Source organism: Heterocephalus glaber, unplaced genomic scaffold, assembly GCF_053883595.1.
Source record: "Heterocephalus glaber isolate CG9 unplaced genomic scaffold, H.glaber_assembly_v1.0 deba00001593, whole genome shotgun sequence".
In the NCBI taxonomy this organism is placed as follows: Eukaryota; Metazoa; Chordata; class Mammalia; order Rodentia; family Bathyergidae; genus Heterocephalus; species Heterocephalus glaber.
Genome location: NW_028258368.1, coordinates 11,613,054 through 11,638,733, shown reverse-complemented (window position 1 = coordinate 11,638,733; position 25,680 = coordinate 11,613,054). Strand labels below are relative to the sequence as shown.

Sequence of the window (25,680 nt, the reverse complement as noted above, 5' to 3'; positions counted from 1 at the left end):
CAAAAGAAACCGCAAAAATTTCATAAACTCATGGAAATTAAACAACACACTTGTGAATAAACAATGGGTCACAAAAGAAATTAGAGAAGATATCAGACAGTTCCTACAATTAAATGACAATGTCAGTACAACATATCAGAATCTATGAGACACAACAAAAGCAGTCTTAGTAGGGAAGATCATAGCAGTGAATACCTATATTAGGAAAACAGAGCAAGCCTAGTTAAACAACCTGATGCTGAACCTTAAGCTTCTACAAAAAGAAGAGCAGGACAAACCCAAAGCTTATGCAAAGGTGGAAATTACAAAGATCAGAGCAGAAATCAATTCAATGGAGACTAAGAGAACGATACAAAAAAATCAATGAAGCCAAGAGTTGGTTCTTCGAAAGAATAAATAAAACGGATAATCCTTTAGCCAGACTTATCAGAAAAAGGAAAGAAAAGGCCCAAATCCATGCAATTAGGGATGAAAAGGATGACATTACAAAGGACCCAGCAGAAATCCAGAGGATCATCAATGCCTACTTCAGGAACCTATACACCAGCAAGATGGAAAACACAGAAGAAATGGACAGATTCCTAGATGCATATGAATTATCGAAGTTGAACAAAGAAGACCTAAAAATTCTAAACAATCCAATGTCAATCAATGGAATAGAAAAAATAATTTAAAACTTTCCAACTAAGAAAAGCCCGGGTCCTGATGGCTTCACTGCCAAATTCTACAAGATGTTTAGGGAAGAACTATTGCCACTACTGTTTAAACTTTTCAATGAAATTGAAAGGGAAATAATACTCCCGAATTCATTCCTGGAAGCAAGCATCACCTTGATCCCCAAAGCAGAGAAAGACCCAACCAAAAAAGAGAACTATAGGCCAATCTCACTAATGAACATAGATGCAAAAAATCCTGAATAAGATACTGGCAAATAGACTGCAGAAGATTATCAAGAAGATCATACACCCTGACCAACTGGGATTCATCCCAAGGATGCAGGGATGGTTCAACATACGCAAATCAATCAATGTAATACACTGTATCACTAGAGCCAAGGACAAAAACCATATGATCATCTTAATAGATGCACAAAAAGCATTTGACAAAATCCAACATGCATTTATGATTAAAACCCTACAAAAAAATCTATATCCCAATCTGATAAAAGCCATCTATGAAAAACCAACAACCAATATCATACTAAAAGGCCAAAAACTGAAATCCTTCACACTAAAGTCAGGAACAAGACAAGGACGTCCACCATCACTCCTGTTCAATATAGTTTTGGAAACATTAGCCACGGCAATTAGACAAGAGAAAGAAATAAAAGGAATAAAGTTAGGAAATGAAGAAGTCAAATTGTCATTATTTGCAGATGACTCTATATAGAAGACTCTAATAACTCCACCAAAAGTCTTCTAGACTTAATAACCAAATTCAGTCAAGTAGCTGGATACAAGGTCAACACACAAAAATCAATAACTTTTCTGTACACAAAAACAGACTCACTGAGAAATGGGCAATGAATTCCTTTCACAATAGCATCCCAAAATTGAAATACCTAGTAATCAACCTAACAAAAGAAATCCAAGAACTCTACTCTGAAAACTATAACATTCTTAAAAAAGAGATTGAAGAGGATATCAGAAAATGGAAAGGCTTCCCTTGCTCTTGGGTAGAAAGAATCTACATAGTGAAAATGGCCATACTTCCAAAACTGCTATATAAATTCAATGCAATCCCAATTGAAATTACAGCAGCATACTTCACCACAGACCTGGAGAAAACAATCCAAAAATTCATTTGGAACAAGAAGAGACCCAGAATAGCAAAAGCAATTCTAGGTAACAGAGACATGGCAGGGGCTATCACAATTCCCAACCTGCAACTCTACTACAAAGCTACTGTGATAAAAACAGCATGGTACTGGCAAAGAAACAGACCTGAGGACCAGTGGAACAGATTAGAAGATGCAGAAACAATGCCAGACACACTCAGCCATCTCATCTTTGACAAAGGAGCCAAACAACCTCACTGGAGGAAAGATAGCCTCTTTAATAAATGGTGCTGGAAAAATTGGGCTTCAACTTGCCAAAGATTAAAACTAGACCTGTATCTCTCAGCATGCACTAAACTAAAATCAAAATGGATTAAAGATCTAAATATTAAAATAGAAACTCTGAACCAGTTGGAACAGAGGGTAGGTAGAACCCTTGAAGACATCAGTGTAGGAAAAGATTTTATGAACAAAACCTCAGTTGCCCGTGAACTAGCACAAACAATCAACAAATGGGATCTCTTCTTATTAAAAAGCTTCTGCACAGCAACAGAAACCACCAGCAGTGTGAAGAGACAATCCACAATGTGGGAAAAAATCTTCACCTGCTCTTCCTCAGACAAAGGTCTACTATCTCGAATCTATAAAGAACTTAAAAAGATCAGACCTCCCAAATTTAAAGACCCAATCCAAAAATGGGCATCTGAAATGAACAGATATTTCTCAGAGAAAGAAGAAGAAATAGCAAATAAACATATGAAAAAATGTTCAACATCACCGGTCATTTGAGAGATGCAAATGAAAACAACACTGAGATTCCACCTCACCCCAGAAAGAATGGCTGCTATCATGAAATCAACCAATAAGAAATGCTGGCGGGGCTGTGGGGAAAGAGGAAGCCTGCTCCACTGCTGGTGGGAGTGTAGAATGGTGCAACCACTGTGGAAATCAGTATGGAGATACCTCAAAGAAGTAGGATTGTAAGTCCCATTTGACCGAGCTGTTCCCCCGCTGGGTATCTTCCCCAAAGAATTGAAAGGATCATAGCACAGTGATATATGTGCACCCATGTTTATAGCAGCACAATTTGTGATAGCTAGAACTTGGAAGCAACCCAACTGCCTATCAACTGGAAACTGGATAAAGAAAATGTGTTTTTTTTGTTTTTTTTTAAAAAATGGAGTATTACTCAGCCATAAGGAATGAGAAACTAGAGGCATTTATAGCTAAATGGATGCACACTGAGGCAATACTCTTAAGTGAAATAAATAGGATACACGTGTAAATACCGAATAGTTTCTCTAGTATGAGAATCTGAAAGTGTAAATAAGGACTAAAAGGTATAATAGATAATGTGAAATAGGAAGAAAAGGTCCAAAGGGGAAGGTGAAGTGGGAGGGGTAGGGGAAAAGAAAGAAGGGAATGGAATTAATAAGAGAAAAGGAAAAAATGGAAACAAAATCTTTGTAGATAGGGAGGAGTGGAGGGTTTGAAGGGAGGGCAGGGGAATGGAGAAATAATAAGAACCAAGAGAGATTATGTAAAGGTGCAAATTTTCCATGATGAATGTCATTATATGTATACCTTAAATGCCCAATAAAATTATTTTTTTTGAAAAAGAAAGGAGAGACAGACCTTAGACCAGTTTTTAGTTCTGAAAAAGCTGAGACCTAGTGAGCCAGAAGCAGCTCCTAGTGGGCTACAGACTCTCCCAAAGACAGAAAGGACAGCAGAGAACCAGATTCCTGATGTTCTTATGGAAGGGGACTCTCCTTCCAAACAAGAACTACTTTCCATTTAATCCTCCCTTCCTGCAAGCTGAAGATGTCAGCTTGAATGGTGAGCACAGTATGAAATTGTTTCTGATAAACTATGCACATTTTATAACTTTTTGGTGAATAGACTAGGAAGATTATTGGTGTTTCTGGTAAATTATGCAAATTATACAACCCTTTATTATTATGAAGAGGTAAGTTAAGGGATGCTTTGGGAGGTTCAGAATGGATTATGGGTATTTCCATTATTTCTTATGGGGAAAATAGTCTTGCCTTACAACCAATTTAAGTTACAACCAGCCCTCACGAACTAATTGAGTTCGTACTAAGGGTCCACAAAAATTTCCACATGAATGAAGCAAATTGAATAAGAAAAAGATGAGAATTACATTTAAAGTTTTACCATAAAATATTTTGGTAAGATATTATCTTGAGGATAATAAGCTATTGATAATTTTAGGTTAGATGGTGTTATGATGAGGTATTGACTTCAAAACTATCATTGTGGTAAGGGTGTGGACTGAAAGTAGGTCAGAACCAAGGCAGGAAGAAAAACTAATGAATCTTTTTCTTTCAGAAAATACAAACTATTATTATTAAGTTAAAAAAAAAATCCCCTGAACTCTATGCTGCTCAACTCTGTCAAAGAGATTCTGATGGAAGTGATCTGATGTGCAGATTTTTCTTCCTGCATTCCAACAAGTCCAGCCCTTGGTCCCTGACATCCTGCCCTAACGGGGTTGAAAATCTAGGAAGCCACAGGTACAGGCTGCATTATACAAATCTTTGGGACAAGAGTGAAGTCAATGATACAAATGTTGGATCAAGCAATCATAATAACAATGCTTTTAACAGATGTATAATACTTTTAGTGATATTTAATCATCTAGTGCATCAAACCACTAGGAAGCACCAAAATACTGTAAAATAAAAGCAAAATTTTGGAGTCAAACAATTCTAGTTTTTAATCTGTTTGGTCACTTACTTGATGTGTGACAAATGGACAAGTTACTTATCTTTTTTGATGAATGTAATTCACATATGAAGAATGGAAATGAATAAAAAATAATATCTCATAGGGATACTATGAGAAACCAAAAATAGTAAAATGCACAAAATAAGTTTCTGATTCATAGTTAAGTACCCAATACCTGAAAAAATGATGATGATGATAATAAAAACTACACACATAACTTCTGCAGTAAAAGTTAAGGGAAAGAGGGAAGGAAAAACAAGTGAACAAAAGAGATATATCCCAAACTGATTTTGATGTTCAATGATTTTTGTTTAGAAAACATCTTCAGAACAGCAAGGATCTAAGCCAGCTTCTGTGTCATTCATTTTAGGTTATTAGTAACTGTAATGTTGAATAGAAACATAATTTTGCTATAATTGCAAGAGACAATAATAAATTTTACCTACTTCAGAGGAAGAGGAAGAACTCTTTAGCCAAATCAGAGAAATAATATTGCTATAAAAAGTAATGAAAAAGTCTTGGAATCCTAAAATGTTGAGGATATAGATAACTTTCTGAAATCAGATAATGTTTCAAAAGCATTAGATAATTTAAGAATAAAGGAATAAGACACTTGTTCTAATAATGAGTATAATCATTTCTAATTTCTTCATCTTCTAAAACTTGACTTTAGTGAGTACTTAATTACTGGATATTCATGAAAAAAAAAAGACACAAAAATGAAACTTCGATATTCAAGATGATCCTTAATATCTCATTAGGATGTAGACTAAGATGATTTAATATTTCAGTAATAACTGTTCTATCACAATTACTAAAAAAACTGATGTTTTAGGTAAGAAGGTTCTCTACTTTTCTGTATGTCACTGCCCACACAAAATAATCTCCTTCCTTAAAGGCAACCCATGTGCTTTCCACCACCTAGCCATGTCAGCCAGCTGCCATAAGGAAACCGATCCACTCACTTGCTCTTAAACATGACTTGTAGTTTCTAGTCTCCAAATGTTGCCACATTGTTCTGCCCACTCTGAATTCTTTTGAACTGCATTCTACCTTCCATTCCCATCTCTGCCCATAATTACCAATCCAGAGGTGAGGCTCCATTTATGGAGATGAATAAAGAGGACTGTCTATACCAACAAATATTGCCCAGGAGGTAGAAAACTAAGCTCATAAACAAAAAATTTCAAAGCAAAGTTTAAAAAAATACTAAAATGTATGAAAGCTTGAGGTACTCAGAAGCCACAGAAAAGGGGCACAATGCTGCCTCCCAGCTATGTGGAGATGCCATAAAATGAGAGTGCATGCTGCTCTCTCCTGAATGTCCGCCCAGACTATCCACAGTGGTGGGCCTTAGTCTCCAGGATAATGTTCTGGACATGCAGCTCAAAGAGATAGCAGGAAGCTCAGCAAAAGATAAGAAAGAATGCAAGTTCATTTTTTTTGCAGCTGCTCTTATATTTTCCTATAAGTTAGTCAGGATTCAACTTTCCATGCTTCCTTAACAAAAAAAATCTGTCCACTGCATCCTTTCCAGTGCGACCAAGTAAAGCTGAGACCACGTCTATATTCCCTCTGTTCTGCTCCACTAACTAACCACGTGTATTGGGCATTGAAGGTATATTTTATCACACATCCCTACCCTGCATGTTGTGCTGCTGATTCCGTCAGCGGCATTGTTTTGCTTGCACAACCTATCAGTAGGTGACAGTGGTATCCATAATGAAAGTTGGCAAAGCTGTGATTCAAAGCCACCCAGACACATACAGCTGTGATAATGCCTGTTTGGGAACTATTTCTCACCATTATATATGGTATTGAATTGCATATCTTTTATATCTTTTTCTGCCAGTACTGGAAATTCAACCTGGGGCCTTGTACATGGCAAGCAAATGTTCTACCATTGAGTTACATCGCCAGCCTATTTTAAAATTTTATTTTGAGACATGGTCTCTCTAAATTGTCAAGGATGGTCTCAAACTTGCGGTCCTCCTGTCTCAGTCACCCAAATACAGCTGTCATTACGAGTGTGAACCACCATGCCTAGCCAACTGCATATCTTTTACCTGGCTGTGAAGGTGGATACTTGCAGACCTACAATCATTCATAGAACAATGGAGGCACAGAATATCTGCAGAGACCAAGATAGCAATAGAAAAAGTCTGCTGTGGCTAAATGGAGGTTATCAGAGTTCTTCATATTATGTAACTATATATTGCTCTGTCTCATTTTCATGACTGAAAGTTGTAATATTTTACTGATATTCAAGAGTATAGAGTATCTCATTAATTGGTCAAGTCTGGAGGTGTCTTTAGGCAAAATATAAAATTGTCAGGTCTTGGTACTGGGTTGGAGGGAGGGAGCTAAAGGAGGGGTAAACAATGAGTTTAAGGTCACCAGCCTTGAGGCTTGAGTGACAAGCTACCATCATAGGAGATATAAATGGGAAAATTATCCAGAGAAAGTAATAAGCACAATGTTGACCATACTGAATGCAGAGTTCAAATGGCTGGACACAAAAGTCTTGCTGAGTATTGGGCTAAAGTCTGTGAATGCACTCTGAGAATCCTTCAGATATGAGCATGAATACAATACATGAAGTTTACATTAATCTTCATGTTATACTCTTGTGTGTAACACATCTTGAATCGTTTGTTTCCCTTTCTCTTCACCTGTCTCCTTCCCTCCATCTCTAGATTCCCTTTCCCCACTTTTTCAGTATTAATGTTATTATTAATTTTATCTCGGTCGTGCGGAAGACGCCGAATCAGCCCACTGCAGACAGGCAGGTCTGTGCATGCACTACCGAGGTCCTGAGTCTCACAGAACACACCTAATCAGTCCACTGCAGACAGGCAGGTCTGCCCACGCCCTACTGAGGTCCTGAGTCACGCCAAAGATGCCGAATCACCCCACTGCAGACAGGCAGCCACCTGGTTCCACACTACAAAGACGCAGAGGAGCCCAGACCACCAGACCAAGGTACTGAGTCCTGGTGCTCCCAGCCCAGAGGTAGGGGATTCTGAGCCACCTTCTCACTGCTCCTGGTCCAGAGGAAGGGGATCCCCAGTCACCATCCTTCCCACTGCTCCCAGCCCACAAGAAAGGGCTTTTGGGTCACCATCCCTACCGTTGCTCTTGGCCCCTGTCCCACCTCTCCCAGCTCAGAGGAGGTAATTCATGCAGGAGCCAACAGCCCCCACCCCAGTCGAAATGAGAAAACACCTAAATAAGTCTCAAAACCAGACTTCCAGATAACCTACAGCAACCCCAAAGGGAAATGAGATGGAAGACTCTGATACTCAACCACCTGGACCCACTGAACTGGCAACAAAAGGGGATCTGGAAAAAATGAAATCAGAAATAATTTCTCAGATAACAGGAGAAATTGTGCCCCTAGTGCAAGACATGATTAATAAATCTAGAGAGGAGCTCAGGAACATGATGGAATCCCAACATAAGAAACAAATGGAATCCAAAAAACATATGCAAATAGATTTCCAGGACATGAAAAACTCCATTGAAAGTCTACACAGCAGAATGAGCCAATGTGAGGATAGAATTTCAGATATAGAAGATAAGATTGCAATGAGTGACCAGGAAAAGAAAAATTGCTTCAAAATTATAAGGGAACATGAGAAATCAATCCAGCAGCTGCAAGATGATGCAAAGAAGAATAACATAAGACTGATTGGGCTCAATGAAGAAACAGGAGAGAGTGGAGATGACATAAAAAACCTCTTCACAGAAATAATGGCAGAAAACTTCCCAAGCAGGGGAAAAGAGCTTGACATACAGATAAGTGAGGCATATAGGACTCTAAATAGCCTTGATCAAAAAAAATCTGCACATAGGCATATAATTGTTAAGATTCCAGAAACACAACAGAAGAACAAAGTTCTCCAAGCAGTCAGAGAAAAGAAACAAATCACATACAAAGGAAAGCCCATCAGAATCACAGCAGACTTCTCAACACAAACCATCAAGGCAAGAAGAGCTTGGAGTGACCTATTCCAAGCTCTAAAAGAAAACAGCCTCCAACCCAGACTGATGTACCCTGCAAAACTCTCTTTCAAAATGGATAGAGAAATAAGATACTTTCATGACAAAGAGCACATTAGAAACTTCATGAATACCAAACCAGCACTCCAAAGAATTTTACACAATATCCTAGGAACAGACCTTGAGGATCACAACCCCAGGAAGCAAAACAGAATGAACCCATCTGGCATGACAAGAAATTAAATGTAAAGTGGGACAACCCAACAAAAATAAAAAGTCATGGCAGTGACAAGTCAATACATTTCAGTTATAACCATCAATGTTAATGGTCTCAATTCAGCAATCAAAAGAAATAGACTGGCAGAATGGGTCAAGAAGCAAAATCCAACAATATGCTGCATACAAGAAACACACTTAATTCAAAAGGAAACTCATAGACTGAAAGTTAAAGGGAAGAAAACAATACTCCATACAACAGGAACCTGAAAAACAGCAGAAGAAGCTATCCTCTTTGCAGATCAAGTAGATTTCAAACCAACACTGATTAAGAGAGATGAAGGACACTACATCCTTTTAAAGGGAAGAATCCAAGAGGAAGAGATGACAATCATAAATATCTATGCACCAAACACTAGTGCGCCCAACTATATAAAACAAATACTAACAGACATGAAAAGTCATATATACACTAATACAATTGTAGTGGAGGACCTCAACACCCCACTGTCACAAATAGATAGATTAACTAGACTAAAAATAAGTAATGAAATACTAGAACTCAATTGAACTCTTGAACAAATGAACTTCACAGATGTTTACAGAGTCTTCCACCACACAAAATCAGAATACACATTCTTCTCAACTGCACATGGGTCATTCTCCAAAATAGACCACATACTAACACATAGAACATGTTTAAGTAAGTGCAAAGGAATTGAAGTTATCCCCTGTATATTATCAGACCATAGTGTGATGAAATTGGAGATCATAGCAAAAGAAACTCCAAAAATTACATAAACATGTGGAAATTGAACAACACACTTCTGAATAACCAATGGGTCACATAGGAAATAAAAGAAGAAATCAGACAGTTCCTTCCTTTAAATGACAATGACAATACAACATATGGGAATCTATGGGACACAATGAAAGCAGTCTTATGAGGGAAATTAATAGCAGTGAATACACATATTAGGAAAATAGAATGAGCCCAATTAAACAACCTGATGCTGAACTTCAAGCTTCTAGAAAAAGAAGAGCAGGACAACCCCAAAGGTCACACAAGGGAGGAAATTATAAAGATCAGAGGAGAAATCAATTCAATGGAGACTAAGAGAACAATACAAAAAAATCAATGAAGCCAAGAGTTGGTTCTTCAAAAGAATCAACAAAATTGACAAACCCTTAGCCAACCTTGTCAGAAAAAGGAAAGAAAAGGCCCAAATCCATGCAAATAGGAAAGAAAGGGTGAAATGACAACAGACCCAGCAGAAATCCAGAGGATCATCAATACCTACTTCCAGAACCTATACACCAATAAGATGGACAACACAGAAGAAATGGACAGATTCCTAGATACATATGAATTACCAAAGTTGAATGAAGAAGACCTAAAAACTCTGAACATCCCAATATCAACCAATGAAATTGAAAATGTAATTAAAAACTTATGAACTAAGAAAATCCCGGGCCCTGATGGCTTCACTGCTGAATTCTACAAGACATTTAGAGAGGAACTGCTGCCACTACTGTTTAAACTCTTCAATGAAATTGAAAGGGAAGCAATACTCCCAAATTCATTCCTGGAAGCAAGCATCACCTTGATCCCCAAAGCACAGAAAGACTCAACTGAAAAAGAGAACTATAGGCCAATCTCACTAATAAACATAGATGCAAAAATCCTTAATAAGATACTGGCAAACAGAATGCAGAAGATCATCAAGAAGATCATACACCCTGATCAAGTGGGATTCATCCCAGGGATGCAGGGATGGTTCAATATATGCAAATCAATCAATGTAATACACTATATCAATAGACCCAAGGACAAAAACCATATGATTATCTCCATAGACACAGAAAAAGCATTTGAAAAAATCCAACATGCATTTATGATAAAAATCCTACAAAAAATTGGAATGGATGGTCTCTACCTCAAACTGATAGAAGGCATCTCTGAAAAATCAATAGCCAATATCATATTAAATGGTCAAAAACTGAAATCCTTCACACTAAAATCAGGAACAAGACAAGGATGTCCACTATCACCATTCTTGTTCAATATAGTCCTGGAAACATTAGCCACGGCAATTAGACAAGAGAAAGAAATAAAAGGAATAAAGATAGGTAAAGAAGAAGTCAAATTGTCATTATTTGCAGATGACATGATACTCTATATAGAAGACCCCAAGAACTCCACCAAAAGTCTTCTAGACTTAGTAGCCAAATTCAGTCAAGTAGCTGGTTACAAGGTCAACACACAAAAATCATTAGCTTTCCTCTACACCAATGACAGACTCACTAAGAGAGAAATAGGGCAAATAATTCCTTTCACAATAGCATCCAAAAACCTGAAATACCTAGGAATCATCCTAATGAAAGAAATCAAAGACCTCTTCTCTGAAAACTATGGCACTCTGAAAAGAGAGATTGAAGATGATATCAGAAAATGGACAGATATCCCCTGCTCCTGGGTAGGAAGGATTAATAGAGTGAAAATGGCCATACTTCCAAAACTGCTATATAGATTTAATGCAATTCCAATTGAGATCCCAGCAGCATACTTCAAGGACCTTGGGAAAACAATCCAAAAATTCATTTGAGACAAGAAGAGACCCAGAATAGTAAAAGCAATTCTAGATAACAGAGACATGGCAGGGGGTATCACAATCCCCAACCTGCAACTCTACTACAAAGGTACTGTGATAAAAACAGCATGGTACTGGCAAAGAAACAGACCTGAGGACCAGTGGAACAGATTAGAAGATGCAGAAACAACGCCAGACACACTCAGCCATCTCATCTTCGATAAAGGAGCCAAACACCCTCACTGGAGGAAAGATAGCCTCTTTAATAAATGGTGCTGGAAAAATTGGGTTTCAACTTGCCAAAGATTAAAACTAGACCTGTATCTCTCAGCATGCACTAAAGTAAAATCAAAATGGATTAAAGATCTAAATATTAAAATAGAAACTCTGAATCAGTTGGAACAGAGGGTAGGTAGAACCCTTGAAGACATCAGTGTAGGAAAAGATTTTATGAACAAAACCTCAGTTGCCCGTGAACTAGCACAAACAATCAACAAGTGGGATTTCTTCTTATTAAAAGGCTTCTGCACAGCAAGAGAAACCACCAGCAGTGTGAAGAGACAACCCACAATGTGGGAAAAAATCTTCACCTGCTCTTACTCAGACAAAGGTCCACTATCTGAATCTATAAAGAACTTAAAAAGAGCAGACCTCTCAAATTTAAAGGCCAATTCCAAAAATGGGCATCTGAAATGAACAGATATTTCTCAGACAAAGAAGTAGAAATAGCAAATAAATACATGAAAAAATGTTCAACATCACTGGCCATTCGAGAGATGCAAATGAAAACAACACTGAGATTCCACTTCACTCTGGAAAGAATGGCTGCTATCATGAAATCAACCAATAACAAATGCTACAGGGGCTGTGGGGAAAGAGGAACCCTGCTCCACTGCTGGTGGGAGTGTAGACTGGTGCAACCACTGTGGAAATCAGTATGGAGATACCTCAAAGAAGTAGGATTGTAAGTCCCATTTGACCGAGCTGTTCCCCCGCTGGGTATCTTCCCCAAAGAATTAAAAGAATCATACCACAGTGATATATGTGCACCCATGTTCATAGCAGCACAGTTTGTAATAGCTAAAACTTGGAAATAGCCCAAATGCCCATCAACTGGAGACTGGATATAGAAAATGTGGTTTTTTATAATATGGAGTACTGCTCAGCCATAAAAAATGAGAAATGAGAGACATTTATAGCTAAGTGGATGCACAGTGAGGCAATATTCTCAAGTGAAATAAATAGGACACACATGAATAAATTCTGAATAGTTTCTCTGGTGTGAGAAACTGAAAGTTTAAATAAGGACTAAATGTTTAATAGGTAGTGTGAAATAGGAAGAAAAGGGGCAAAGGGGAAGGAAGTGGGAGGGGTAGGGGAAAGGGTAGAAGGGAATGGGATTAATATGAGAAAATGGAAAAATAGGAACAAAGTCTTTGTAAATAGGGAGGAATGGAGGGGTTGAAGGGAGGGCTGGGCAAGGGTGAAAAATAAGAACCAAGAGAGACTATGTAAAGGTGCAAATTTCCAATGATGAATGTCATTATATTGTATACCTAAAATGTACCAGATTAGAATGAATAATCGAAAATGTAAAATAGGAAGAAAAGGTCCAAAGGGGTAGGGGTAGTGGGAGGGGCAGGGGAAAGGAAAGAAGGGAAAGGAAAAATGATGAGAAATGGAAAAAAGAGAAATAAAGTCTTTGTAAATAGGGAAGGGTAGAGGGCATGAAGGGAAGGCTAGGAAAAAAATATTTAGCTCTTAAAATTTATTCACAGATCATACTGCTAGAAATGTTGTCAGAGTCCAATATATGAATTCATGTAGGATATGGGACATTAACTAAATTGAGTCCTAATTTTAGGCAGCTAGATGTTATTCCTAGCATTTATCTTTCTAGTTGTACAAATAAATCACTTCAATTCAGGAGTGAGATCAAAGTACATGCAAACTTTCATGAAGTTCTATAATGTTCATCTACTTCACAAAGGATGCTTCAGATATATTTATACACAAACATCTTTGATCCTGCTTTTATTCCATGCATGCTTGTATCTGTGGATGCACGTATGCACCCATCCAAACATACATTGTTTAGAAAAGAAAGGATGGGAGATTATAAGTGTATACTGCTTTAAGAGATGGAACTAGCCCATGAGCAAGTGCAGTGTTCAGCTACCCAGTGTTTATGGCTTGAAAATGACTAAAATAACTCCATATTTAAATTATCTTTCACTGTTACCCAGCAGACAAAACAGCACCTTCACATCAGTAATTTGACATTTATCTTCTTGAAACCTTGGCAGGTAAGTTTTGCTGGGTTTTAAGAAGGTTTGAGCATGCAGTGCTACCAATTACTTGCACAGTTGGGTCAAATGAGAAGGTACTGCAGAAGCCTTGGGAAAGCGGAGAGGAGGAAAACAAGCCCTGGTTACTCAGTGTTCACAGGGAGGCCTGGCCTGGACAAGACAGAACTGTGCCATATGGTGAAAGACTTTCTACTCTGCAGCCTGCCCACAGCCAGACACTGCAAGAATTTCCCTGTGCAACACTGAAGGCTTAAGGGTCTTCCCTTAGACATATCATCCAAAGACCTACAAAGATTTCTCTTCCTACTTCGAGGTGCTGAGAGTAAGAAAAAATTAGAAGTTCTCAGTGATAGGATTCAAGGATTATGACATAATAACCACCTTGTTTGGTGAGTCTGAGAAAAAAGTTTTATGGATGAGGGAGCATTTACATCTTTATATTGAGCTGAGATCTGCCATCAACTAGATCAATCACCATGAATATCTTAGAAGCAATAGAATATAAAACAAAACAAGATAAAAGGACTTCAATGCACTTAAAACCTTTCATTATGTTTTAAGATTTACAGTTTAGTACATTCTGAACATGACAACAATATAATTAAAGTTAAGGGAAATAAACTTTGCCTTCGAGTATCATATAATACTAATATAAAAAACAAATGAGATTGCAAAATGTAAGTATTCAATGTTTTTATAAAGGCTTCTTTATCTCAATCCCCATAACTATTTAATTATGACGACAAATATAAGATATACAATGAAATGCAGCTACTGTTTTCAAAGGAAGATACAAAAATGTGCTTTTTTTACAAAGGGTTGCTATTGCCTAGGAACCAAAAATATATGATTCACCCAAGGACAAGCAGCTCACCTGCAGGATGGACACCGTCTGGGAGAAGTGGTGCTGCTCCATTGTGGAGGTGGAGTACAGTGCTGCCAAGGGGTGGTCGAATTTCTGCAGATAGGTGTTACTAAAGCCCCTGTGGTCCAGGTCATGACACAGGCAGGCGATTAGCAGTCCTTTGCGCTTAAAGAGAAATGTAGATATTTTCAAATCAAAGTAAATATGAGGAAACTTGCATATCACAGTAATTCTGCCAGTTCTATATCCAACACCCTTAAGAATCTTTGAAAGTTTAGATTTCTCTGCATATAAACTTGACTGTCGAATCATTCTTGAGTTTTCCTGGTCAACTCTATTAACAGATACAGGAAGTATCAAATGCTCCAAAGAATTACAAATAAAGCAAATCTGCACAGGTAAGGATTAGGTTCAATTCTTCGTTCAAAAATCTAGGTGAGGTGAAAGTCAATCCATGCTATTGCCATTATAAACAAAGACTAAAAAAATAATCATATAGCATGTAAAAATGGCATAGAAAATGAGGAGAAAGTTAAAGGGGATTGAGGAGGTAGGCTGAGAATTATATAAGGTCAGAACAGAAGTCTCAGGAAGGTCAGATGTGACTACAGATTCTAGGACAGTAAGATCAGGAAGAGTGACAGTAAGAGAAGGCTTTTGCAATAATCAAGGCAAAAATATAATGAAAATTCACAAGAGGATGTTTATAACAATGAAAGCTTCTAAAATGTGATTAACATCTTTTTTAGGCAGAGTCAACAAATTTTTTGACTGTCTATGAAAAGAAACAAGAAGCTTGGGGTCAAGCATATTCCAAGTTATCTGGCCGTAATGTGCAAGGACTACCATTCACTGACACAGGAAAGCTGCGGTAGGCAAGTGTGAGGAGTCCAGGTGGACTGAGAGGAGATGTCTGACTAATGATCAATGGAGATTTTCAGTTGAGAACTGACTATGTCTAGAGTTCTGGAGTCAGCCTAAACTGAAGAAATGAAACAGTGGCACTTAGGGCCAGAGGATTTGAGAGCTACCAATATTGCAGTTTGAGGAGAGAAGAACTAAAAGGGTGAGCCCTTAAGCATTTCTGAGGAAAGAGAAAGAATCAGCAAAAAGAATCCAAAAACAAGGTAAGGCAGGAGCAGCCCATGTGATCCCAGAAAAGTCAAGAGTTCCAGGTATCCTGGGAAGTAAGTGAACATACTGAATAGCGAGGAAACCTTAAGCACCAGCCTGAATCCTCTGGGATATTGATTGAGATCAGAAGTCTGATCAGAATTGCTTTCAGAAAGCAAAGAAAGAAGAAATTTGGAGAGAGACAGTGTAGCAAGCAACCCTTTGGTAAACTGTGCTGAAAAGAAGAACTAAGAAACAGAGAGGTAGCTGTATTGTAGCTAAGATAGTTAGAAAATATTATAAAGCAGTTAGGCAAGGCCAGCCCTCAGCATAGAAAACAATTGAAACACATTTGCTAAAGGATCAGGATTCAAAAGAGAAGAACTACTACACCCACATACTTCTCCTAGGGATGAATAGCAGTGATTGATATTCTAAATAGGTGTCAAACATCTTGGGTGGGGACAAAAACCTCATCCCATTCCTTCCAGGGAAATCCTTGTTAGGTCCATGCGTGTGTGACTAGCTTCCCCATTTGATTCTCATTTAATCAATATTACCTAAGCGTTACACTTGTTATAATCCTATTGGTTGATCATAGTTTTGTCCCACCTCATGATTCCCATTGAATCAATATTACCTAAGAGACTATACTTGTAATCTTACTAGTTGACTATAGCTTTGTCCCACCTCGAACCTGCCTCACCTCGTGGATTTGCTCAATATAACACTTTTGAGAAGCGGGGTGGGTGGGCAATCCACTTTCTGGTCCCCCTTCTGTCTCTCTTAGAAGCTATCTTTCTCTCAATAAACTCTTCCTATTCTTTTTTAAAATAAATTTTATTTTATCCCATTCCCTTTCTCCCTTTATGCCCAAATTCTTCCTGTTCTCAACCTCTGTCATTCCCAGAATTCATTCTTCAATTTTAAAGAACATCAACTCGGTGTTTTGAGTATCTCGCAGATTGGAAGTTATTATATTTCCATTATTTGGATTATTTTGCTTATTTGGATTACTCAGTCCCCTATATCATTTGAAGGTCTTCCACTGAGATAACTGGATGGAAGAAAGAGTTCGCTTTTGTTTTATAGATTCTTTCTGGTTTTTTGCTTCATAGATTCTAACTTTTTTTTCCCCCATAGATTCTGTTTCTTGTTTTATACATTCTTTTGTTTCATAGATTTTGTTTTTTTCAGACTCTGGTCTTTTGTCTCACAGATTATGTCTTTTGTTTTATAAATTCTGACTTTTGTTTCAAAATTGTCTTAAATTTTAGGTTGTATATCTTAAATTTTTGTGAATTGCTATTCTCTTATGATGCATTGTCCTTTGTTAAAATTACATTTTATTCCCATTTTGTATATGTTGCATTTGGACTTAGTTGCTGAAGTTGCGTTTCTTTTTTTGTTAGACAACAGGACTAGGGAAAAGGGTAATGTTAGAGCACCAAATACTGGAATTTAATGGTAGCTACAAGTAAATGTAAAAATGCTGTAGAACGGGTCTTTAATCTAGTTTATATTTAAGAAATATACATGCCTATTAATAGATCATGGGACCCCACCCACCAATTAAGAGACAATTGGATGGTGGCTATTCTTAAGACTTGGGGGACAGGTTTCACTGAGACCTGTTCAGTCCTCCTCTATACTCTAGAGAAAATGTTGGGCCCATTCTGCCTCAGTTTTCTTTCTGGTCTTATCTTTCACTGGTGAGGAGGCAATCAGCTTTTGAGATTCTCCATTCTCACCTTTACAGGCTGAGATTGACAAGTCACAAGCAAGTTGTCTCAGTAACTCACCATGAGTATGAGAGGAAAAGACTTCCTTTTCTTGGTCTCATTTCTGACCTTTCCCTGCCATTTTGCACTTTCCATATAGAAGCATGTAAAATTAGAAAGAAGAAAAAGATCCCTAAAACTACCCCAACCTTTTCTCTCTCCCCCCTCCTAAGCCTGGTCTTCACCATTTATGTGTGTAGGGGAGGAAAATACTTTTGCAAATAAGCTTTGGAGTTTAAAACCTTTACTGTAAACTTGTAAAATGCTATTAGTGATTTTGGGGGGGCGGGGTTTAGGCAGCTTGGATTTTTATTTGAACTTTTTCTCTCTGCTACTAAGTTAGAAACTCCTCATTGCGAGTTAACTTCAGAATGAACCACCTTGTAGTCAGACTGCCTCTCCCTCCAAGAAGTCAGGCTGAGGTAGCTTATAAGAACTGTTTGTCTTTCATGGGCTAGTGACTTACCCTTGTGTTTTTTATACACTAACTAGAATAAAAAGGGTTTTTAGTCAGTCTTTCTCTTCCTTCATGTGCTTGTAGGAAACTAGCTGGTAAATGTGCCTTCACTCACATGTGAATTGTGGTTGCTAGGAAATGAGTATATGTTTAACCTGTGAAGCTTCAGAGACACAGAAAGTCTACATTGAACCTTGAATGAAGAGTAGCCTTGTCTTGCTAAGGAAGGTTGCCTAGGTAAATAACACAGGTGCCTCAGAGGCCTCTTCGTTAGCAAAAATTCCTCTAAGCCATTTGTTTGCTCCCAGAGGGGATTTCCTTTGCAGGATGAAAAGTGCTGCCCTTTAATCTATCTGCCTCAATCTCTCTCTCTCCTCAAAAATTAGAAAGCAGTGGTTTAGATCTCTTGATTATTGGCTTTGCTAGCAATGCTTCCTTCTTTAAAACATGATCAGTTACAATTAAAATCAATTGTAACATGTGGTTTCGGAATATCTATGGGCTAGAAACAGGAGTTTCCTGGGTAGGATAGGGCTACTGAGCAGGTGAAAGGTCAGGGCCCAACCTATCTTCCTGTTTCCTCCAGATGGCAGCCACCTGCTCTGGAGGGAGTCACCGTGGCGACACTTTGAGAATACAGGAATCAAGTAGAAACATAAAGGGATGCTGATTTATTTCTCTAGTTTCTTTTGGGATCTCAAAGTCAAAGTCACATGGTCTGGCTACCCTGAGCCAAAACAGAATACACAGGGAAGTGTTGATTATGATTCTGTTTCACAACTAGAATCATACTGTAAAGAAAAGGGAAAGTGGTCAAAATTGCCCATGTTCACTTTCTTTGGATTGAGAAGTAATCCTTGCCTGTGTTCAAAGAGTAAATGTAAGCCACAGGAAAACCAGACACCAGGCCCTAAGGCATTCACTACCATTGAGTCTGAGGCTACTCCTTGCCCTTTACAACCTGAGGACAAGGTTTCCAAGGCAACTTTAACCAAAGCCTTGCTCCCTGAGTCTGAGGCTTCCCCTCTCCTCCCTTTGGGTGCTGAGGGTGGAGTTTCTAGGCCAGCCATAATTAAAACCTCTATGGGGCTATATCCATCCTTAGCTAATTTGTTCAGGCCCCTCAAAGACATCCCTTAGACATCCCCTCAAAAACATCCCCTCAAAGATATCCCTCACAGAAAGTAAATGGTAAATATGGGATTACTTAGATTTATGTCTTCTTTCCTCTCAGTGACCTAAGACAGATCAAATGAGACCTAGGAAAGTTTTCAAACAACTCTAAAAAGTACATTGAGGTCTTTAGAGGATTTAGACCTATGAACTAGATTAGAAAGATATGTTACTTTTATATAAAACATTAATTTCTAGTGAGAGATAAGCAGTATTATAAGCTGCTACATTTAGAGATAAATATTATTTTAATTTAAAAAGTCAAAAGACAGGCAGCCAGAGGAATAGGCGATGCCTACTGTAGTACAAGCAGTCCCTATACAGGACCCCCACTGGCCTGCCAACCAGATGAGAGATTAGAAGACACTTTCAGTCATGTATTCTTAAATGTATAAGAATGATGAGAACTAAGCCCTTTAGTTATTTTGAATTGTCAACTATCAAGAAAAAAATGAGGACATCCCTAGCTCCTGATTCAATACAAGGAAATACTACAGTTTTTCCCAAGTCACAGTCTTATAATGTATAGATGATACTCCCTGTCATGTACCCCCTCAGAAGAGATCTCTATCCAAGGCACCTGTGCTCTGCTAAATTTTCTAGCAGACAGGGGCTATAAGGTTTCTAGATCTAAGGAATAACTTTACAGCCTTGACGTAAAAATTTTAGCCTTACCATATCAAGGGAACCCAAAGACTGGAGGAAGAAAGAATTAAACCAATTCTTTCACTCCCACATCCCTAGACTCTAAAGCAGCCAAGGAGGTTCCTAGGAATGACAGGCTTTATCACTTTCGGATAGCAAGATATAGAGATTGCACAACCCTTCTATCAGATTATAAAGAAGCCTAAAAGACAGATACCCGTATTTTAACTTGGGAACCTGATTAACACTTTCATTTGCTCTCTCACTGTCCTTCAAGAAGCTAAAAATCAGCCATTGAGGTTCTTTGATTCTTGGTTTAATTTTCTGCTTGGCAACGCAGTTAGAGTCAACCATAACTCTTGTTTCTAGAGAGACATGTTTTGCTAAAGATTACAAATCTCCTCCAGGAAAACTTTTATATCTTAATTGTCTTTCTGGACCTGAAATAGTTTGGATTTAGTTCCCGTGCCATACTTAAGAGTCACTCTTCTATTCTTTCTCAGATGTCTGATGCCCTGCCCCTGAAAAATGATACAGTTTTCAACAGTGTTTGGTTCAATGCAATTCCCTCCTCTCTGGCTGATAAATTTCAGGACTAAGATTTCAGAATGGTAAGTTTCCCCTCCCTGGGAGAGTAGAGCTGACTTTCACTTATCTCTGGGCCATATTAAAAAAAAACAACAAACAAAAACCAGTCTAGATTTAATTCTGAAACTCTTAAAAAATATAGATAAAAGTTTAGTCCAAGTTTACCTGCCTTTCAACCCTTAAGCAAAACTAGAGATTAACTCTTCTTACTTCCCTCACCCTTCAAAAATGACACTGTTCCCGGCCCAGAGGTAGGGGCTTCTGAGCGTCGTCCCACTGCTCCTGGGACACTGACTGGTTTTTAATAACAAAGGATAGGCTGATTTTTATAACACAGATCAGTTTGTTGATAGAACGAGACATTCTTAAGGAACTTTATGAGTTTAACGGAAGTTTTAAACAAAAACAGATATTAAAGATTAGACACAGCCTCAGTCCCCAGAGGACTGGCTCTCTCCCTCTTTTTTTGGTACCAGGGATCCAACTGGGGTCCTTGCGCTTGCGCAGCAGGCGGCGAAACCACTGAGCTAAATCCCAGCCCAGGGACTGGCTCTCTTATCACGATTTCTCTCTAGGACATCTTGCCAGGCCCTCTACTACTATCAGAGATATGTTAACCAAGGCAAAAAAAAGAAAAAAGGACCTATAGCTAAGTATGGTACAAAGGTTACAGACAAAATAAGAAAAACTGTCATCTGCAGTTTAGACATCTGCAACAGGACAGATTAAAAACCTGTTTCAATTACATAGCTCTCTAATGGGTGCCACCTAGTCTCTTTCTATACCCAGAGCTGGCTTACACACCCACCTCTAAAAATAGTTAAAATTACCTTTTAACAGTCTGCCCCTCTAGAGGCAACAATTACATGTGGCTATCAAAACAGCACTTTTGGCTATCAGCAGTAACTATCCAACAACTATGGTTATCAAAGGCAACAATGAGGACCCTATATAGCTAGATATTCCTATCAGAAAAACCTTCACCCCAGGGTCCATCTTAAAAACTGTCTTTCCTTTCACAAGTGTAAAAGGTTTTTTTCCTTCTGATTCTTATTATAAGAGCTCTCCAAAGTAATGCCTGTGAAGACTTAACTGACCTTGGTAGATAGCAAGAGATTAATTTTGATCAACATGGGTCTCACTTTAACTTGTGAGTACTTAAACACCCAGTAGAAAAGTATAACTAAAGATATTTAATCAAGACCATAGTAATAAAGCTAGATATAAAAAGGGGCTCCAATTGCTGACCCCTTTTGGCAGTTTCCCACTACACCAGCAGCTGACCACTGTTATGGGTCATTAAACCTCTAACGTCTTACAGCTAAAACTACAGAGACTTATAACAAAATATCAGACTTATAAACTCCATCAACAAAGGGGTCTAAGAGCCAGTGGGTTACAATCACTATTTCAGAACAGTTTCTAAATGTGGCTCTTTCCCCAACCTGCCTTTTCATTCCAGTGTTCATGCTTTGATTGCACACGGTCTAACTTCTTGAAAAATTAGTTTATTCTTGCTTAAAGGCTGCCAAACTCCAAGCAATCATAGAGACGGAACCAATGACAAATGTGCTAGACACCTTTTACTGAGATCCACCAGGTCAACCTTATGGAGGAAGTTCATAACTGCTAACGTGACTTCTGAGGCCAATTAGATTAGCTCTCCAGACAGAAGCCCTGACTACAATCTCCCTACATTAACCCTTCTCAGCTCAAAGGAGTTAGATAGAAACTACACCCCTTCTCCCCTAACAAGAGTTAGGTATACTTCTTCAGAGGGGGTAGTATTTTAGACAGCTAAGCTAGTTAGAAAATATTATAAAAGCAGGCAGGGCTGGATCCTCAGCATTGAGACACATTTACTAAAAGGTCAGGATTCAAAAGAGAACTACTACAGCCATATACTTCCCCTACGGATGAAGAGCAGTGATTGATATTCTAAATAGGTGTCAATCACCCTGGGTGGGGACCAAAACCTCCTTACCCCATTCCCTCCAGGGAAATTCTTGTTAGGTCCATGCTTGTGTGACTAGCTTCCCCATTTGATCCTCATTTAATCAAAACTACCTAAATAGCTATACTTGTTATAATCTTATTAGTTGATCATAGTTTTGTCCCACCTCATGATTTCCCATTGGATCAATATTACCTAAGCAACTATACTTGTAATCTCACTAGTTGACTACAGTTTTGTCCCACCTTGAACCCACCTCACCTAGTGGCTTTGCTCAATAAAACACTTTTGAGAATTGAGGTGGGTGGGCAACCCACTTTGCAGTTCTTCTTCTGTCTCTTTTAGACAGAGGCTATCTTTCTCTCAATAAATTCTTCCTATTCTTAACATCAGCTGTTCTTAGAATTCATTCTTTGATTTTAGAGAACACAAACTCAGGGTTTTTGGATATCGAGCAGGTTGGGAGTTACTGAATTTGCCTTATTTGGATTATTTTGCTTATTTGGCTTACTTTTTGCCCTGTATTTCTGTATGAAGTAGCAGATTGAGAGAATGGCCCAATGGAGTACTATCAGCATGCTCATGTTCAGATGGGAATGATACAGGATGGACAGAGGGAAGTGTGACAGTGGAGACAGGGGTGTATTCTCAAAGAAGAGGGAGGTCATGAATATGATGAAGTGGAAGTGTCCATCCTGACCAGGGGTGTGGAGATGGGTTGATGGCAAATGTGCAACACAGAGCCTGGGGATGCTGTGAAGGGAGTCAGCAGAAGTTGTCCCCGTGTACTTTTTTCCACGTGCCCTGTTCTCTCTGTATCTTTATGAGGCAGAACTTATTTTTCCTGTAACCCACCTGGAAGGGAAGTCTCACCAGCTACTACCACACCTTATCTGCTGTGGTACCATGACACCAAGCATACCTGCTGGTTATTATTAACATAACTGAACCAGTTACAAGTCTTAGGATCACTTTGGTTTTGAGTTATTTCCATATTTTATGCTGTTGTACCAAGATGATACACCTGGCAAGTAATTTCAAGGTTTTAAAATCTAGCACAATAGATTAAAACTTTGAAGGTTAAAACTTCATCCTTCCAAGTTTTCCTATTTTTATTGACATAATTTTAATGATTTTGTTAAAAGGTATGCCAGACTCATGTGTCTGAAAATAATTTTAAAATAATAATTTTAAAAGATCCTCCTTTAACAAGATCAAACAATAATTCCTAGTAGTTCTATTTGAACTTAAATACTTTCCATAAAATACATGTTAAATATTTACATTTGATATTTTGTGATTGTTTTTAGCCAAAAAGACTTGAGTTTAGGGGAAAATGTAGTTCGAGAAATGATTTAGAAAGTTGGTATGTTATCAACAAATTCTTTTCATTTATTTTTAAAATTTTCATTTTTTTGAATAAAATTTCAACTTTATTATATTTTTAAGTATAACTTATAAAGTTCATAAGCTTACTAGCTATCCTCTGGTAAAGAGACAATCAAATTGCTTCTTAAAAAGAATTAAACAGAGAGAATGCTGGAAGATCCATTAAAGGGATTTAATAGAATAGAAAATTGTTTAGACAAACTTATATGAAAAAAAGAACACACTTCATCTAGATCTTTTGGGGAACTGATAAGATAATATCTATTAGGCTAAATTTTGCTTCAGCTAGAAATAAAGGTGATTTTTTACAGTATTGTACATTGAATCCATGCTAGGCAAGCACTCTATCACTGAGCTATATCCCTCCCCCAATCCCTTTTTATTTTATTTTAAAACAAAGTTTTGGCAAATTGTCCAGGCTGGCCTCAAACTTCTAATCTTTCTGCCTCAGTTTCCTAAGTAGCAGGAATTACAGGCATGTGCCCCTGCACCTATCCTAAACATTATTTTAAAACCAACCAAGATCAGTAGTATTTTTGAGTCTTTTTCTTTTTCCTTCTGGAAAGCACCTTGCAAGATTTCTGCTTATACTGTATACTTGGTCTCAAAGAGTATAAAAAGGACAGGATGACTCTCACGAGTACTGGGCTGTAGTTTGAATGTGACCTAGAAAGAAGTATAATTGATTTCTCTCAGAAGAGATAGCCCGTTCCTCTGCACAGCCAAATACGGCCTAAAGTACAATCTCAGTTCACTGAAGGGGGAGATGGGTATGGATGGTGCTAGTAGGCATCATAGCACCAATGTGGTCACAGGGGCATCCTTGAGGCTTGGGTTATCTAGACACGGGGTCAATACCCTTTGGGGCCCAGGGGTTCCCTGTCACTCAGTATCTGGCTGAGCTTTCAAGTAAGGAGATTTGGCTATGGTAGCTGAATGGTTGAGGAAGTCTCCAAATCTTGTAATTCTGAGATTTTCAAAGCTTTGGGTATAACCAACTCTGGCATATAAGGCCACAAACCTGTTTCCTTATGCTAGAGGACACCAAAAAGCATTTTTGTCTTAATTGTATTTAATAGTCTGGGTTCTAAAATCAGCAGATATGTCTTTATTATACAGGGCACATGAGCAACAAGAAAAATTCATTATTTATATCCTCTCAAAACATTTACACTTTAATTGGGAATAAAGACTACAAAAATTAGTGTTTCCTTGAGGGATATTTTGATGAAGTTGAAATTTCTGTATTTCCATTTCTTAAAATACAGACTATGCTAAAGTCTTTGTAAATAGGGAGGGGTGGAGGGGTTGGAGGGAGGGCAGGGGAATGGGGAAGAAATAAGAACCAAGATATGTTACATAAAGGTACAAATTCCCAATGATGAATATTATCATATTGTATGCCTAAAATGTACTAATAAACTTAATGAATAAAAAAAGAAATGATAAATGTTTGAGGAGACAAATATGATTAACCTGACAATGCTAAATGCTTGAGTACTTAAAAAAAATGTGTTTCTACTAATTTAATAAACCCAAATTAGTCCTGGAATACCATGTCACAAGTCCATGTTGTACATGTGGTCAAGAGGCAGAGTATTCTATCCACAGAGGCTGCACGACACAGGGAGCAAGGCTTGTACACCCACCTCGAGGTCAGTGAAGAGGCCATCATTGTTCTGCAGGATGGCGTACATACAGTGTGCCACTGTGACCGCATGCTTCCAGTTGTGGTATGGCACTCGCCGGTAGTTCTTCTTCACAGACATAATGAAACGGCACAACTTTTCAAGGTCAAAGCTGTGTGGAGAAGAAACCATTATGGCCAAGGCCAGCACAGCGTGACTCCACCCAGGAGGGCCTTCAAGCTGAGGTACACATCCACCTGCTCCCTCATCACCCCCAGGTACCAAGATCCCCAGATGGAACTCAGAAGCCCTGCACACTCATTTGCCACTTCCCTCCTCCTTCTCCAGCCAGAAAGAACTAATAAAATGGAGAGTCTTTAATAGTTTCTATTCTGACATATTAACTATTTCACCAGAGATACATACCAGAATCAGCAAGCT

The 25,680-nt window shown here is 38.2% G+C and overlaps 1 protein-coding gene across 6 annotated transcripts in view; it reads right to left on the bottom strand.

The window, feature by feature from the left end:
• The window catches only part of LOC101711466 (cAMP and cAMP-inhibited cGMP 3',5'-cyclic phosphodiesterase 10A), a 339,917-nt gene that overhangs the window by 36,775 nt on the left and 277,462 nt on the right, over positions 1–25,680 (bottom strand). For all 6 annotated transcript variants that reach the window (XM_087193588.1, XM_087193587.1, XM_004856934.3 and 3 more), the window contains 2 exons: positions 25,261–25,411; positions 14,521–14,676 (listed from right to left, as the gene is read on the bottom strand). In XM_087193588.1, the coding sequence (XP_087049714.1) occupies positions 14,521–14,676; positions 25,261–25,411 (307 nt within the window). The remainder of the gene's footprint in view (positions 1–14,520; positions 14,677–25,260; positions 25,412–25,680) is intronic.